At 41.3% G+C, this 14,931-nt stretch overlaps 1 protein-coding gene across 3 annotated transcripts; it reads right to left on the bottom strand.

Annotated features, from left to right (window-relative positions):
- Positions 1–3,385: 3,385 nt before the first annotated feature.
- On the bottom strand, positions 3,386–14,885 carry LOC118250959 (serpin B12-like). 3 transcript variants are annotated; one of them, XM_035552628.2, is made up of 8 exons: positions 14,465–14,885; positions 9,575–9,760; positions 8,439–8,555; positions 7,942–8,073; positions 7,090–7,207; positions 6,531–6,673; positions 4,615–4,785; positions 3,386–4,489 (listed from the first exon to the last, which is right to left on the bottom strand). In XM_035552628.2, exons 1-8 carry the CDS (start codon positions 14,777–14,779, stop codon positions 4,088–4,090), a joined length of 1,584 nt encoding a protein of 527 aa, XP_035408521.2. In that variant the 5' UTR covers positions 14,780–14,885; the 3' UTR covers positions 3,386–4,087. The 3 variants fall into 3 exon arrangements, with proteins under 3 accessions (XP_035408521.2, XP_035408522.1, XP_035408524.1); XM_035552629.2 differs by lacking the exon at positions 14,465–14,885 and adding an exon at positions 10,819–11,139; XM_035552631.2 differs by lacking the exons at positions 8,439–8,555; positions 9,575–9,760; positions 14,465–14,885 and adding an exon at positions 8,171–8,277.
- Positions 14,886–14,931: the final 46 nt, after the last annotated feature.

Below are 14,931 nucleotides of genomic sequence, written 5' to 3'. Positions count from 1 at the left end.
TCCTGGATTTCAGTATGGGAAAAGCACCTCATTGCTCACATCAAGGCAGTTCAGAGCAAGCAAAGGAAAATGCCAGCTGCTAGAGAATTTACAAAAGGTGAAAACAAAATGCCTACAAATTTTGGATACTTACACATGCATAATAAAAGAGAAATTTTCATTTAGATGGGTTTTTGGAGATATATGCTTAAAGCCAGCCTATGTTTTGTTTAGGACAGCCACATTCTCATTTTGAGTGTTCAGCTTCTCCTTTCTGAAGTAATCCATAATTCTGCGTATTAAACATGTTCTTCACTAATTCTCCATTACATATACATGGAAAACTACAGTCAGGAAGTCTGATTTCTGAATCTGGTTTTCATAAAATACTATGAATACTATGATGTAGTACCTGCTAGAAGCAATTATAATACCATATAGAAAATGAGTGCACTTTATCAAGAAAATAGAATCAAGGATTTACTAAGAGGCAAAATTTTAATAAATATGGAAAATATGAGTCAAGATTATCTCAATGCCTTTCCTGTGTGACTGACTGCACAGCTGGAGCAGAATAGCACCTTGTGCAGAACACACATCTGTAGGACGTTTAACACCTTCACTTCCACAAATAAACAATGCAAAATGCACATTACAAAGCAATGTGTTTGATTTGCAGAAACAATCATTTGCATACAGAAAACAGAAAACTAAATGCAGTCAAATTGCAAACACATCACTATGGGAGATTAATGTATATTCAAGCAAAATGGAGTAGCTTAACTTAAATACCTAGGAGAATTCTTAAACAATGCTTTGCTGTCTGCCCAGCAGTGAGATGCTTTGCCTTAAGAAAGATAAACCTACCCATGGCACTGGAGATCTTGTTTGACAAAAAGACATTCCTTTCCATTCCCTCACCCTTTGCCTTTAGAAGCTACAGGTGCCAGCCTAAGCAAGGATTTGTTTGGGGTAGTAGTAACATTGATCTAATGAGAAGAATTTGTGAAATGTGATCACAGGAGGTCAGGGTGCTGTGGGGCCAGGACCTCCCCAGGTGGGCCAGGCAGGGCCTGGCAGCCAGGCCCCGTCCCAGCACCCCAGACAGGATTCGGGCAGCAGGGGCACCAGGGCAGGGGTTTCCCTTCTGTTTTGCTCAAAACACAGTTTTGGCCACCTCGGCCCACACCATGTGACTTTTGTAGCTATGTTTTTAAATGAATGTGTATTTGGCTGCAGACGCTGTGTGAAAGGACGGGCCCCCTGGTGGAGAGGTTTCGTGAAGACCTGGGGCTGAGGGGTGGCATGCTGCTCCGCAGCGTGGGGCTCAGGGCAGGGCAGCAAACAGGCCAGAGCCCAGCCATTCGCAAAGGGGATGCCTGCCCCTCTGGATCCTGCTCTGTGTCCCTCGCCCAGCGCAGAGCCCATTCCTGCAGCTGCAGACAGGCTTCAGGGCTAGGGTCTCCTGGCAGCAGCCAGCCCAGGCCAGGCACACAGCAGCATAGAGGGACTTTGTCATCCCAAACAGATGGTTTTAAACTGCCAAAAGGCTATAAAATTCTTCTTTCTTCATGGAATTAGTCTTCCTTTCCCAATTCATGAGATTGTGGCAGCAGTAAAATGTCTGCTACTGCAGGTAACAGAAACAGCCCAGCTGCAGGCCCTCAGCTGTGACAGGTTCACCCCACTGCTTGCCCCAGAAATGGGCCAGCTTAGTCGGTACTAAAAGGAATCTTATTGCAAAGTCGCTCCATATTTCTTTCACTTTTATAACTAAGCTCCTGCGTTCTCAAACAGCAGCGAGCACAGACCCATTCCCTCTGCCCACATACAGGGTCGTTGGAAACTTCAGCTTCATTTCTTGAAAATCAAGGATGCTGAAAAAGGTTATGCTGGGGGCTTGAGGCTGTGCTCTTTTCTGAGAAAAGATTGGAATAAAGGGATTTTTTTTTCTCCCTGTGGCATTTGACACTTCATCACGGGAATCCCTGCCCTTGCCTTTTCAGAAACATTGTTGATGTTTGAGGCTGTGGTGCTCAGAACTTCCTCAGGGTATGTAAATACTATGTGATGACAACTTTAGGTAATAAAAACAGCTTAGTAGGCAATCTGTGCCGTCAGCCTCCAGAACGGAAACGTGAATGCAGCCTGGAGAACCGCTGCTTACATTGTACCACACTTTCAGATTATACAGTAAGGACAGTTTGTTTATTTGACTCTATTATTGGCCTGTTCTTACTCAAACATCACTCACCTCTATTTCCTAGACTTTCTTGTCCAAAGAGCCCCAGGTAATTCATGGTAGTAAACTGTGGTAATCGTGAATGCAGAACTTTAGAGTGCTTTACACTCAATTATATGACTAATGGCTAATGTATACTTTCCCTTTTATGGGTCATAAAGCAAGTTGCAAATGGTAATTTGTTAAACCTCATATAGAAATTTTCTGAGGAAGATGTTACTCATCTTAAATGAGCAAATTAACAGTTACGTCTCCCTATCAGTCATCAGCAAATTCTGTTTTTCTGTAGTTGTCCCATAAACTAAAATTTTTTCCGGGTTAAGTTTAACTGTGATTTCTTGGATTTATATTGCTCTTTACAAAACTTCATTCCTCAGAGCAGGAGAGAAACCTATCTCTATAATTGAATCTCAGATCATTAAAATTCACCAGACAGCAGCATGCAAGGAAGAAAACAAATTTCTTGACAGTTCCAGGCTACAGCTTTCCACATCAGTAACTTCAGGAAGGTGCTTTAGACTATTTGTATCCTGTTTTGGGGGACTGAAATCACTTGATATTTCCCCAAATAGAATGCAGTCTTTTTTACCATGTAAATAATTAACCCTCTTCAGAAATGTGTGTTTTCATATCTCATTCCTGTAGACACTATGCTCTTTGGTGTCATTTGAGAACATGGGGAACTTAGGAGATGTTGTCCAGAGGGGTTGTGGAGTCTCTGTGCTCGGAGATTTTCAAAAGCCCTCTGGACATGGACCCCAGAAGCCTGCTCTAGGTGTCCCTGCATGAGCAGGAGGGTTGGACAAGATGACCTCCAGAGGACATTTGCGACTTCAACCATGTTGCAATTCTGTAAGGGTGTGTTCTGTTTTGTTTTTCAAAAAAGTGCAGAAAAAAGTCCTGTAAAAAGAGGAACCGTCTTGCCTTCCTGCATACACAATTACTGCTGTAATCATCTCCCTTCTAGAGATATCCATAAGGGTATAATCCTGTCTTTTCCCAGAGTATTTCTACTGTTATAAAAATACAATGATCCTAATAGAAATGCACACAAAATAAATCCAGGGCTTGTGAAAGGTGTACGTGTCACATACCATCATTCTAATTGGTAAGATGGCACTTTAGATGCAGGCTTATATCTAAATAAATAAATGAAGCCAAAGCTGCTTCTAGCATATCATTTTTATATAGCACAGAATAGCACAAAGATAGATCCAGCATACATCACAGGAGAGAAAGTGGTACAGTTATCAGTAAATACGTATATTTGCTGTAAATAAGTATCTCTTACTTGTTTGTAACTGTTGTGGAAAGGTAGTTATCAAGGTGAGATCTCCACTGTGCAAAGGATTCACCACAGTGTAAATAATGAAAAAGTGTGTAGATAGGAAAAAGCATCTCCAAAACACCTCTCTGCTTGCCAGGACCCACCAGGCCAGGAATCAAAAAATATAGAGCAAAGCTACTCTGTTTTTAATGGCAGTTACTGATAATCATTACAAACAATTCTCAGGGAGCAGCATACCAATTCCACCTTTGCCAGGCAGGTGCTGTACTACACCACATGGCTGTGCTGGAGAACTCTAACATATACAGGAGCATATGCGGACTTTGAGGAAACAAATTGTTCTTGATATCCCGTGAGGTTAAGGGAAATTTTATTCTTTCTCTGGATTCAGATCAATATTTGCCATTCATTAAGAGTAGCAGTAGACCATCTAATTGACAGTTCTAAGATAAACTGGTTGCAGTAATTACTTTGAAATACAAGCTAGCTGTCATAAGATTAAGAACACATTGGGGAAAAAACAGTATTTCTGATTTTCATCCAGGTGTTTCCTGCAATGTTAGAAAATGGCCCTGATTTTAAGGTGAGCAGAGTTTACCAAAGAAAAGAATAGTATTGGTGGGATTGTGCCTAATAAAGAATAAGAAAGGGTGGTCAGCCATAAACACCTCTGTGAGGGGAAGAGACCTCCTCACAATGACCGCTCCTGTAGCAGCAGCTGCTACGGTGCCTTCCTCATTGACTTCCACATACGTCTTATGGACAACAGTTGACAGCACCAGAGATTTCACAGGTGACAATGCAGAAAGATCAGCTTTTTCAGTGAAGATGTCAGTCATTCCCATCGCTTTTAATACCTCATTGAGGTCAAAGGTGCCTTCGAGCTTGAAACGGGGGAGGTACACCTCCACTGTTGTCTCAAACATATGCTCTGAAGAAGACCACAGCATTAAATTTTCATAGGTCATTGTGCTTTCAATCTAGAAGATGAGGAAATTAAAAGAGTTTAGAGTAGGTAAGCAGCTTTGAAAAGTTTAGATTTTTGCCCAGCTTTAATCCAGACAACCAACTTTCAGGCCAGTTTAGCCACAGTCCCCAGCCTTACCTGTTCCAGCCCACCAGCAGATCCATCAGCCATGTCTCCTGGCAGCAGGATGATCATGCTCAGTGACTTCTGAGCATAAGGCAGTTCAAGCACCTGAGTTCCCAGCTCCTCGATATAACCTAATTTAAACGTACCTTTCTGATACATCATCTGCACAGGCTTGCTCTCATTCTATTTAAAAGAAAATTAATTCTATTTAAAATAAAACTTTAAACTTAAGTCTGGGTTTGCAGCAGTAATTGTTGTTAGGCAAAACATTTTTTTTATTTTCTTGCATCTACAGTGGCACACAAAACATCAGCTTTGACATGAATATATAAAGGGGTAATTTTCCCGGGGGAAAAAAAAGAAACAGGGAAAAAAAAATCCTGCAATTGATCAGCTAGTGAAGTGGCTTAATACTGTTACTGTGCAGCCAAACAAGCTGATGCTGACTGGATTTGCAAGTCTTAGTTTGGAATGGGATAAAGAAGAAATAGCACTACAAGAATCAGGCTGGCATTTATCAGGTAGCTTGTTTAGGCAGGATGTAACAGGTTAAGAGCAAAATCATAGTTGTTTTTTTTTTAGTGTGTGTGTGTGTGTGTGTGTGTGTGATGGGGTTGTTCAAAAGGTGTATAAAGGCGCAGGTTTCATTTTACTGTTAGCTAACTTCTTACCTAGCTTCTAAAGCAGTGAAAGAAGCATATTAGTAGATGACATTTTCAGAAAAAAATCCTGTTAATATTGATTAGCATATGAAGAAAAATATATAGAGTTTCTCTCTATCTCATAGTTTCTCTGACTGCAGCAGTGCTCCAGATGTTCTCAGCCATAGGCCATTTTCAATTTCTGTATTCAAAGCCACATCTTAAATATTTCAAAATATGTCACAAATATAAGTCACCAATATTACAGTTTCTTACTGTCCTCTTAACAATGCAATGCAACACTATAACTAGCAGTATATGCTTTCCTGGCCTTTTGTTTTGATAAATAAGAAACACATGAAAGAGACTTTTACCCATACAAAGCTCCTCAACCTAAGATCAGAACTAAATCTGTGTTCTTTGTGGGTTTGTTTGGTTTTGTCTTTTTTTGTTTGTTTTTGTTGGAGATGAGAACTAATAGAATATTAGTGAAACATATGGAAAGAATTTAAAACTGAATTAAATGAAAGGAAAAGGGCTGAATGTCTTTTCTGAAGACATCTGTTAGACAAATTGCACAATACTTGGAAGAATGTGCTTGTTAAGGAGTTTGCTTGGCAATCATATTGACAATACCTGAGTTAAACAGGAAATGCTTTGTTGATATACATAAGGGACTAAAAATGGAAAAGGGGACTAAAAATTAAAATATATTGAAAATAAACTTTTAAACATTGCAAATACTATAAATAAAACAAAATACCCTATGAGAATTTTTCATATTTTTAAATTTAGTCTGCATATTTGTAGCTTCTTAATATCTGGCCTAGTTTGTTTGGTTTGTTTGTCTGTTTTAACCTATCAAATGCATAGCTCATGTTAAAATGTATTGAACCAGGATGGCCAATCCTTGTTAAAGCCAAGATGACCCCTTGGAGCCAGTATGAAATGGGATTTTAGAACTGGCCTCCATCCATGTAATGACTACTTGGTTCAAAAGCGCTGATCAGGGCTTACACTTGTGTTTTGCCAGTTGTTGAAGCAAAACCCTGAGTTGTTGCAATTTCTGAGGCTTGCATGTTTTTTTCAGTAAAGATTATGTTTTCCTGTGAAAAGCCCTCCTGCTATCTATGCCCAACAGGAGAGGCAGGTTAAGTTCTCAGCACACTCACACCTTCCTCACAGCACAGCTGAATCCCCTGGATATTGTGCTTCTCGGTTATGCTTGCTACAATGCTCACAGTGTCTAGGGTAAATAATGTTGAGATTTACAGGAGGCAGATGTACCTGATTCAGTTTAAAATCTCTCTGAACTGTATTTTTTCCCTCAAACTTGTGTTCCCAGGATGCTTTGAAGTAGATTACATTCACCAGCACCAGAAGTGTATTCATATCAATCATTCCAGAAGCAAAGAGTTCCTTGATTTTACCTAAAGGAAATTTTGGAAAACACAAGTATTTGTTAGTTGTTGTTAAGACTCTGGATTGAGATTTAATTACTTGTCTGTGAAGTTAGCTATGGAGAACCTTAGAAATCCAACTCGTTGTTTGTTTAAAGGACTGGGACAACATAGGGAAACAAATGGTAAATTCCTCAGCAACATTACCTGGCAGTGGCCTGTTTGGAGCAGGAAGGGGCATGGGACCACTGTCCTACCCAACTCTGGGCCATCAGTAACAATATATACGTGCCAGGTGGCACCCTTCCATTGGAAAGAAGACAGCACCATTAATCACTTATTTCTGTTTACATGAGTGTATCTTTCCCTTTGCAGTAAGCTCAGCTGCGGAGTTTTGACTCTGCACAGACGTTGATAGCATAGCTTTTGGTTTTGCTTTGTTTTACCTTGTGTCTTATTTTCAACCCAAGCATTAATTTTTAGTATGGCTGCTTCAAGATCCCTTTGAAAGTCCACTGTTTGCAGCTCTGCTCCATACAGTTTCTTACTGCACATTAGATATTTCTGTAAACAAAATAAAAGTTAGTCAAATCTGTTCAGCATTTTTTCCATTTCCAAACAAATCAATGATTCAGAACTATTTTAGAAATGGTGCCAGTCTTGTTGACTCCATACAGCAAAATTTTGCTTTGGAAACATCAGTTATCAAAAGTTTATTCAGAAAAATCTTTGAAGAAGAGAGAATTATTCTAATGCATAGGCAAAAAAATGCAAATAGATAAAAAGAAAGCCACAAGAAGTCTTCCCATGGAAGACTGCATACCTGAGGTCCAGAAAAATAAATAAATAAATAAATAAAGTGCAAGATGTGTTGTTTGATGCTCAGTAACCAAATCATTCAGCAGAAAACAACAACAACAAAAAACAGCAAAGCAAAGATATAAAGAGCAAGATATCCCATAAGCAGCTTGCAGATAGCTTGAATAGGCCATTTTTGGCCATAGTCATACCTCTGGCTGAGGGTAGACATATGTCAAAGGTGAAAAGCCTCCTGCTCTATTTTTTTGCTCTACAGCCATTGATATCCACAGGCTGATTTTTTTATTTTATTATTTTTTTTAAACAGAAGCCTTACAAGCTGACATTCTTGTCTCTTCCTTCCCCAACAGCCTTAAGAGGCACAGCTCCAAAAGAACATCAGGTGCTCAAAAATACGCATGAGGGAGCAACAGTGAGGCTTATGGTTACAGGGAAGCTGGCGGTCAGGCCACAGCAGTCATGAGATGTAGGTAACTTACCTGCTTCGGTTCAAATTTTTCTTGTATAAAGAGATTGCTGGCCAGGCTTAACACGTAGCTTTTGCCAAGGTTTTGTAGTTGTAGAAGCAGTGCATGGAATGCTTCGTGGTTAAGATTCCCATCTGTGTTACACTAGGAATATTTCAAACACAGTAATTGTAAGGATTCCTCAATATAGCTTTGGTTGTTAATTTGCATCCTAGTTAGGTTATATTATAGGGCTAATTACCGTTATGTCGATTTTTAAATCCAGCTAAGCTGTAGTCAACTAATCTAAACTTTGAAGCCTGATCCTCCTTTGTCTGGAGGCTTTGGTATTGACTTTATAGAAGGCCTGGCCCGCAAGAAGGTAACGCCTTGTGTCAGGCGTTTCCGAGCGGATCAGACAGACTTTCTGCGTGTGATCTTGACTCCCTCCAGTGGAAGTCTGTGGTGCTTTATATCTACTTACCATGAAGTGAAGAAAAGGCTCCTGTGCTACGCATCCCAGGACTTACCTGGGAGGAGAGGGAAGACTGTCCTTCCTGGCTTCGTTCTGGCTTGTTTTCCGGGGCTGCACTCTCAAGCTCAGATCCAAGGCCCGTTCTTCCCGCAGCACTGCTGAAGTGGAGCACCTAAAATTGAAGAGGCCAAATTAAGGCAATTGTAACTGGGATAAATGCATTTTCCTTGTTTGAAAGATTCGCTGTGCTGTCATGGATAAATGGTGTTTTATGAAAGATGTTTTCTCAGCTTCAGTCAGGCTGAAAAGACAGACTTGAAATTGTCCATTTATTCATGTTCAAATTCACATTTCTGTTAGTGAACCAACAAATTTAGTCCCCAAAATGCTACTGTCCTCCACCTCAAAATGTTTATGTGTGGTTTGCATTTTTAATGCTACAGTTACCTAAAATTTCAAAACGAAAAATCGCCTCAGGCAGAGAGACAAAGATGCTTTGCTTTGCACACAAAACTGGCCTATTACAATCATTTATAATCTTTTCATCAGCTTAGGAAATGTGTCAAAACCATAGTGCTCTTGATGGAAACTGGACCTTGTTTCTACTGTGCAAATATCTCACTGAAAAATTTCCAGATACTTCTCCATAATAATAATGTTGCAGTGTACAAAGTCGAAAGTTTTTTTTTTTTGTTTTTTTTTTTTTTTTTTTTATGAGGAATAATTGATTTCCTATACATTTAAGCAGAAGTTTCTGGGAACCTCATAACGAGGACATGTCTCCCTTGGCCGCAGGTGACCCAGCAGTCAGACTGTGCCTGCCTGCCTGCACACACACTTCCAGGGATCTCAGAGCAACCACAAGAGAAAGCACCTGCCCAAAATTTTGAAACCAAGGTTGACATTCTGGCAGCAGGCTGGGGAAAGACCAGAGTGCCCTGCTGTGGTGTACCAACTCCCTGCATTCAGCTCTTGCCCCACATCCCTGAATTTGCACAGGAGCATGCAGCAACTCATACAGGGAGATGGCAGGGATCGTGGCACTCCAAGCACGGCTCTGAAGACAGCACCTGAGCCTGTGTTCATGCTTGTTTCCTAAGCGCACGTTGTGCTTAAGAAAATGCCCAGCATTTCCATTAAGGGAACAGCAAGCTATGTGGAAGCATCTCAGAGCGTTTCATTGGTACTTACTTTTTCTATCTGAGCGGCTGTGTTGTTTCTTGTCCCTAGATGGATCAGGGCAAGGGCGACAGAGATGCTTGTTGGAGAGAAGAGGATGTTTTGGCCTTCTGCTGTTTTGTTGAATTTATCATAGAGATCAAGGCAAAACTCAGTAATTGGTCTGGAAATGGAGCTCATTGTGAAGCCAGCAGCTGACTGGGAACAAAAAAAAAAAAAAAAAAAAAAAAAGGAGAAATGTAATGCACTTGTTGCTTAGCTAGATCACACTGCAAAGCATCTGCCTGCCCTAGGACCATCCCATAGCTGATTGCCAAATAACAGAAGTTTGATACATTCTGAAACAACAGTCTTTGCACACATCTGCCAGTCTATGCTCACATGGACACAGCAGGGTCTGGGAAAGGGACCCACAGTTAGAAAGGACTGTTTTTCTCTCTTAACCCATGGTGCATCTTATTTCTTCTGTAAGAGAGAGGTTGTGGTATTGAAATCAGTCAGCTGTGGATTTTCCTTCTGCAGACTGGTTTGATGTATACAGTTCTATCAACTCTTTCCTCTTGTAACAACAAATGATTAGTGACAGATTAAGGTGACAGAAATTATCCAGGCATATAACCATGTCTTGTTACCTGAGCTGCGGTATGACAGATTCAAACAACAGATTTGTAAAAATAAAATTGCTGTGAATTAAAAGTTTTCATATATGAAGAGGGGTCCTTAGCAGCTATGGAGACTATACTACATATGGAAACATGAACAGTTTGCAATACACTTTTTCTGTCCCCATGGATTTGCCAGGAACCACAGATTCAGAAGGATAAGTGACGGAACTTTCCAAACTCAGCAAGAGCTCAGCAGCCCCAAAAAACAGTCTGTGAGTTCCTGTTCAATTACATGACAAGATCTGTGCCACATTTTTCTCTTTCACTAGAAATACAACTGTCTGATACCTTTCCCATACCTCATTTATATTAAATCCACTCTGTTAAGAACAATTTGGAACCAAGTTCCAGCTTGGTCCTTGCAAGAAGGAAGCTATCTGAAAAAAACAGGGTTTTAGAAAGCCCTTACTAGTTCTTTAGGGAAAGAACTGTAAAGCTGTTGTGTGGATACCAGTGGGAGCACACAAGCTTTTCTCAAAATATTATACAAAAAAAAAAAAAAAAAGAGAACCACATCAGTTTTAGAGTCCAGCAAGTGATATTCTGGACAGCACACCAGAAAAATATGAAAAGCAAAGCATATACTCATACTTGTTTGCAGACGCAGAGATAAGTAGTTGTGGCCTGTGTTCCAGAAAGATATGTTATTTAGGGGAAAATACCCAGCCAGAGTATGGAGAGAAAGCCCTCGTGTCTCCCACAACGGAGGTCTGGCTGGCTTTAGCTTTCAGCCTGCTTTGGGACAAGCTGGGTCCACAGCAAGCTGCCAGAGCTCCTCTCAGCTGCAAAGGTGGGTGAGCGCACAGCCAGCTGATTGTGCCCACCGCCCGCAGAAAGCCATGGCACAGCAGGCGCTCCTTCTCAGTCCTGTGCCAAGGATGCAGACCGCACGCTGACTCTCCCTCAGTCATGAGCCAGACACAGACTTTGCATGAGAAGCCGGGGCTCAGGCACCAGGAGAAGTTACCGGGGTGTAACAAGTTGGTGTGGCTCACCAGAGTTGCAGCAATTGTCTGCGCAAACCATCTTAGCTCGCAGCAAGTGCCAGACAATGGGAATGAACTCAGCCCCTAAGAAAACAGGCTTAGCCTCAGACGGATTGCTGCGGTGGCTTGGAAGAGCTGAAAAGTCAAGTTGCTGAATATGTGAAGGTGCCACGTGTGGCAAATGCAGATGTTTCTTTCTTTTACCTAGCTTGAAAAGCACAGCGATAATAAACGCTTCTCCATGTTTCTGACTGGTGCTCTGTGGAAGGAACCTGTGATGTTGAAATAAAAAGTTCACGTTTCATACTGAGACATTTGGTTTACCCTGAAGTCCAGAAGTGTTTTGTATAGAGTCCTAATACAAATGGGCAAAACAGAGGAGAAACACTAAACAGATACTCTGAACAAGCAAATTAAGGATGAGTTATATCTCATTAAGTCTGAAAACAGCTGTTGTAGAACACTAGCTCTGCTGTTTGTTGCCTTGGATGAAATGCTGTTTTCATTTTCCTTTTAACAGCATAGTCATCTTACCACAAGAAAAAGGCATTGCAGCAATAATATCTCTTTTCTTCCACCTTCATTAACTATTACCTGTAACCTTCTGAAAACAAAACTCAGCATTTCTTTGGTGTTTAAGTTTGCATTGCTCCACCTTCAGAGCCGGTGAAAGATCTAAAATGGACCTGTGAAAATGTTTACTGTGAATGTAGGTCATGATGCATACTGTAGGTGTGTCCAGACCTCAGGAGGAGTCAAGAAGACAACAAGAGTTAATGAACTTCCTCAGCAGGAGGGAGGCACCTCCACCCCACCCCACAGGGAGAGCACTGACTGCCAAGCACAGAGGGAGAGCCTAAGAGCTGGAAACAGGTTTTAAAAGCAAGTATCTGGCACACAGAGGTGTCTGTCTGTTCGTTTAGAAAGAGCAGCAGACTATCTTGAGAATGATGTCCAGGGACAAACGTTACAGCCAACTGCACAGCTTTGAGCTGTGAACTAGTTGCCAGCACAACAGTGGAGGGAGCTGGGGTGTGGGCTGGAGGAGGTGCTTTCTTACTAGAGAACTTTCCTAATGTAAATTTGGGGAGGGTGCAATTTCACATCATTAAGCCGTGCAAATAGTCTGTGTAATCATTCAGTCAGTGAGAGCTTTGGAGCTGCCACGAGGACAGTGGAGTTTGGAGAACACCTAAGTGTTGGACAGCTGATGGAAATGTTACCCTGAAAAGCTCTTGGAGTAGGAAGGAGAGAAAATGTAAGATCAAAAGAAGCTTTCCAGGAAAATCATAGCTGCCATTCTGCAAAAAGTGTTTGCACAGAACAATAGCGATGGTGCAGAGACAGCAAGCAGGGCTGCTGCTTTACAGCTGATGAAGGGAGATGCTTTGCATGATGGCTCATTAGCGTTAACATAGTCCAGCAGATGGAAATTGCTGGCGCTGTTATACGTCACAAGAAGCTACCCAGGAAAAGAGCCTCTGTCTGAAGAAACAACCATACACCAGAAAGGTGTATGTAAAGGTGACAAAACTTCTTCCATGGCTCTGAAACGGAGAACAGTCCTTTTCTACAGCTATTCACACTCTGTTCTCTCTTTAGAGTTTGTTTTAAGCTAAGGGTAGATGAAATCAAGAAAAAAAATCCTCAAAGAATAAAAATCTGTGCTCAAAACTGTCATAATTATAGGTGTATTAGATTATATTATGCAGTCAACAGGAGGAGGCAGTAAATAAGGTGTGGATGCTAGAAGAGTGGTAGCCAGTTTTTTTTTAAGGTAATTCTGTATTTAATACAAGGTAAAGAAAGAGGGAACCTGTTTTCCCTGGTGCTGCATGATAATTCCCATTGCGTGCTTATTTACTCTGCCTCCCATGAAGGTGCTTTAATGCACATTTATTTCTCATAAGCAAAGGAAGAGAGAATTGGCAGAAATGACGTGTCTATCCTAGAAAAGGAGAACATGAGAGAGAATACAGACTCCTCACATGCAAAATCTATGATTGGTAGAAGTTACTTTCTAATTTTTCATGACCATTCATACAAAAATTTTTCCAAGTGTATCTCTGCTCATTTGGGGTTAAAGGGACAAACAACTCATAAGAAAAATGAAATTTCCTATGATACAGAAATTCTAATCATCCCCATGCAACACAAAACATTACCAAAGTAATATGCTTTAAATTATAAACCAACACATTTCAGCAAAAAATAGCTTTTTAAGGGAAATGTTACCAAGTCCATTTTCCAAACATCTTAGCCCGTAACACTGCTGCTTTTGTACCTGAAAGGGCTTTTTTCTGGCTGCTCCTATTATTTTACATCTGTACCTCCAGGATATATCTTTTTTACTTCTTTCTAGGCCAATTATTCCTGCATATGCAGCCGTGGATGTACGTTGGCCTGTTATGGGCCGTACAGTGGCAAGCTGTTTGCTATGCCTGTGTGCAGTTGCATAGGCTTCTCAGCTTGCTTTTAAACACCACCGCCAAAGCCAGGAGCGAATATGTTGATAGTGGAGACTAACATCCCCACTACCAAAACACACAAATACTCCACCCTCCCTATTTTATATAGTCATTGTTTAAGGACATAAACAATCCTGTCAGCAGGGACCAGGGTACAGAGGAAACACCCAAGCACCCAGCCAAAGACTTGCATGCCCTCTCTTGTCTAGTGAACATTTCAAGGCTTTTTCTCGTGCCATAGAAACGTGAGCAAAGAGGGAAAATTCATCTGTTCCTCTTAATTTGCAGGTGAGGTTGCTCAGGTCATCAGTGCCATCACTTTCTGGGAAGCCCATTCCTACCAGAGCGGGTAGGGGTGCTCCGAAACAGCCTGCTCCTCAGCCCTTCTGGAGATCTAGGCAGAAAAGCACCTGCTTCTGGTATAAACCACTTAGCTGATCGGTCCCATGGCAATTATAGCTCTCTGACCAGGCGGAGAGGCCCTGGAGAAATTTTATATTCAAAAGTCTGTGAAATTTAGGCAGGCAGCTCTAGATTCATAGCTTTGGGAATGTGTTCATGAATTCCCAGCTACCTCCCACTGAAGACCACCTCCCTTTGTGGTAGCTCTTAAGTCACCTGAATTTTAGCACTGTCTTTTTGCTGCCTCTAACCTGTAAAAGTACCTCCTTCTTTGTCCCATCTGTAAACATTATGCTTACTTTACCAACCTTTAGACTGCTTTGGATCTGCCAAAGAAAAAAAAAATCACAGGTTATTTTTGAAGCAAAAATATTTTTTTACCTTCTTGCCAAAGAGGTTAAATGAAGAGCACGACAGCTGAGATCTGGAGCACGTCCCTGTGAATATCGTATTATAAACTTCTCCCACTCTCTTGTGGGAAAGTTCAGCCTCTAACCAATTGTTGATAAATGCAGCATGTTGTAATTTAATGCAAATGTCATCATACAGTTTCCTGCAGAAGACCAGGAAACCTATATCTAGCAATATGCTAACAGCACTTCTCTCAAAGCTGCCCAACGAGTTTGGCAGGAGATATCTATGGGCAACATCTCCTGACTGCAGAGCCAAGTCATCTTCAGCTGGCACACTGAGCATTAAAGCTAGAGATCCGTGGCTGTACTGCTGTGTATAGTCCCCTGTGAATGTGGTGGGGTCTGGGCTGGACACTGGGACGTGCAGGGTTCGTGCCAGGATTCAGAGAACCGGTGTTTGGAGCTAAGCTCACTGGCAGACACAGAGCACATGAA

Source organism: Cygnus atratus, chromosome 2 (assembly GCF_013377495.2).
Source record: "Cygnus atratus isolate AKBS03 ecotype Queensland, Australia chromosome 2, CAtr_DNAZoo_HiC_assembly, whole genome shotgun sequence".
Classification (NCBI taxonomy): Eukaryota; Metazoa; Chordata; class Aves; order Anseriformes; family Anatidae; genus Cygnus; species Cygnus atratus.
The sequence above is the reverse complement of the archived record's forward strand: the minus strand, read 5'-3'. Positions and strand labels throughout refer to the sequence as shown.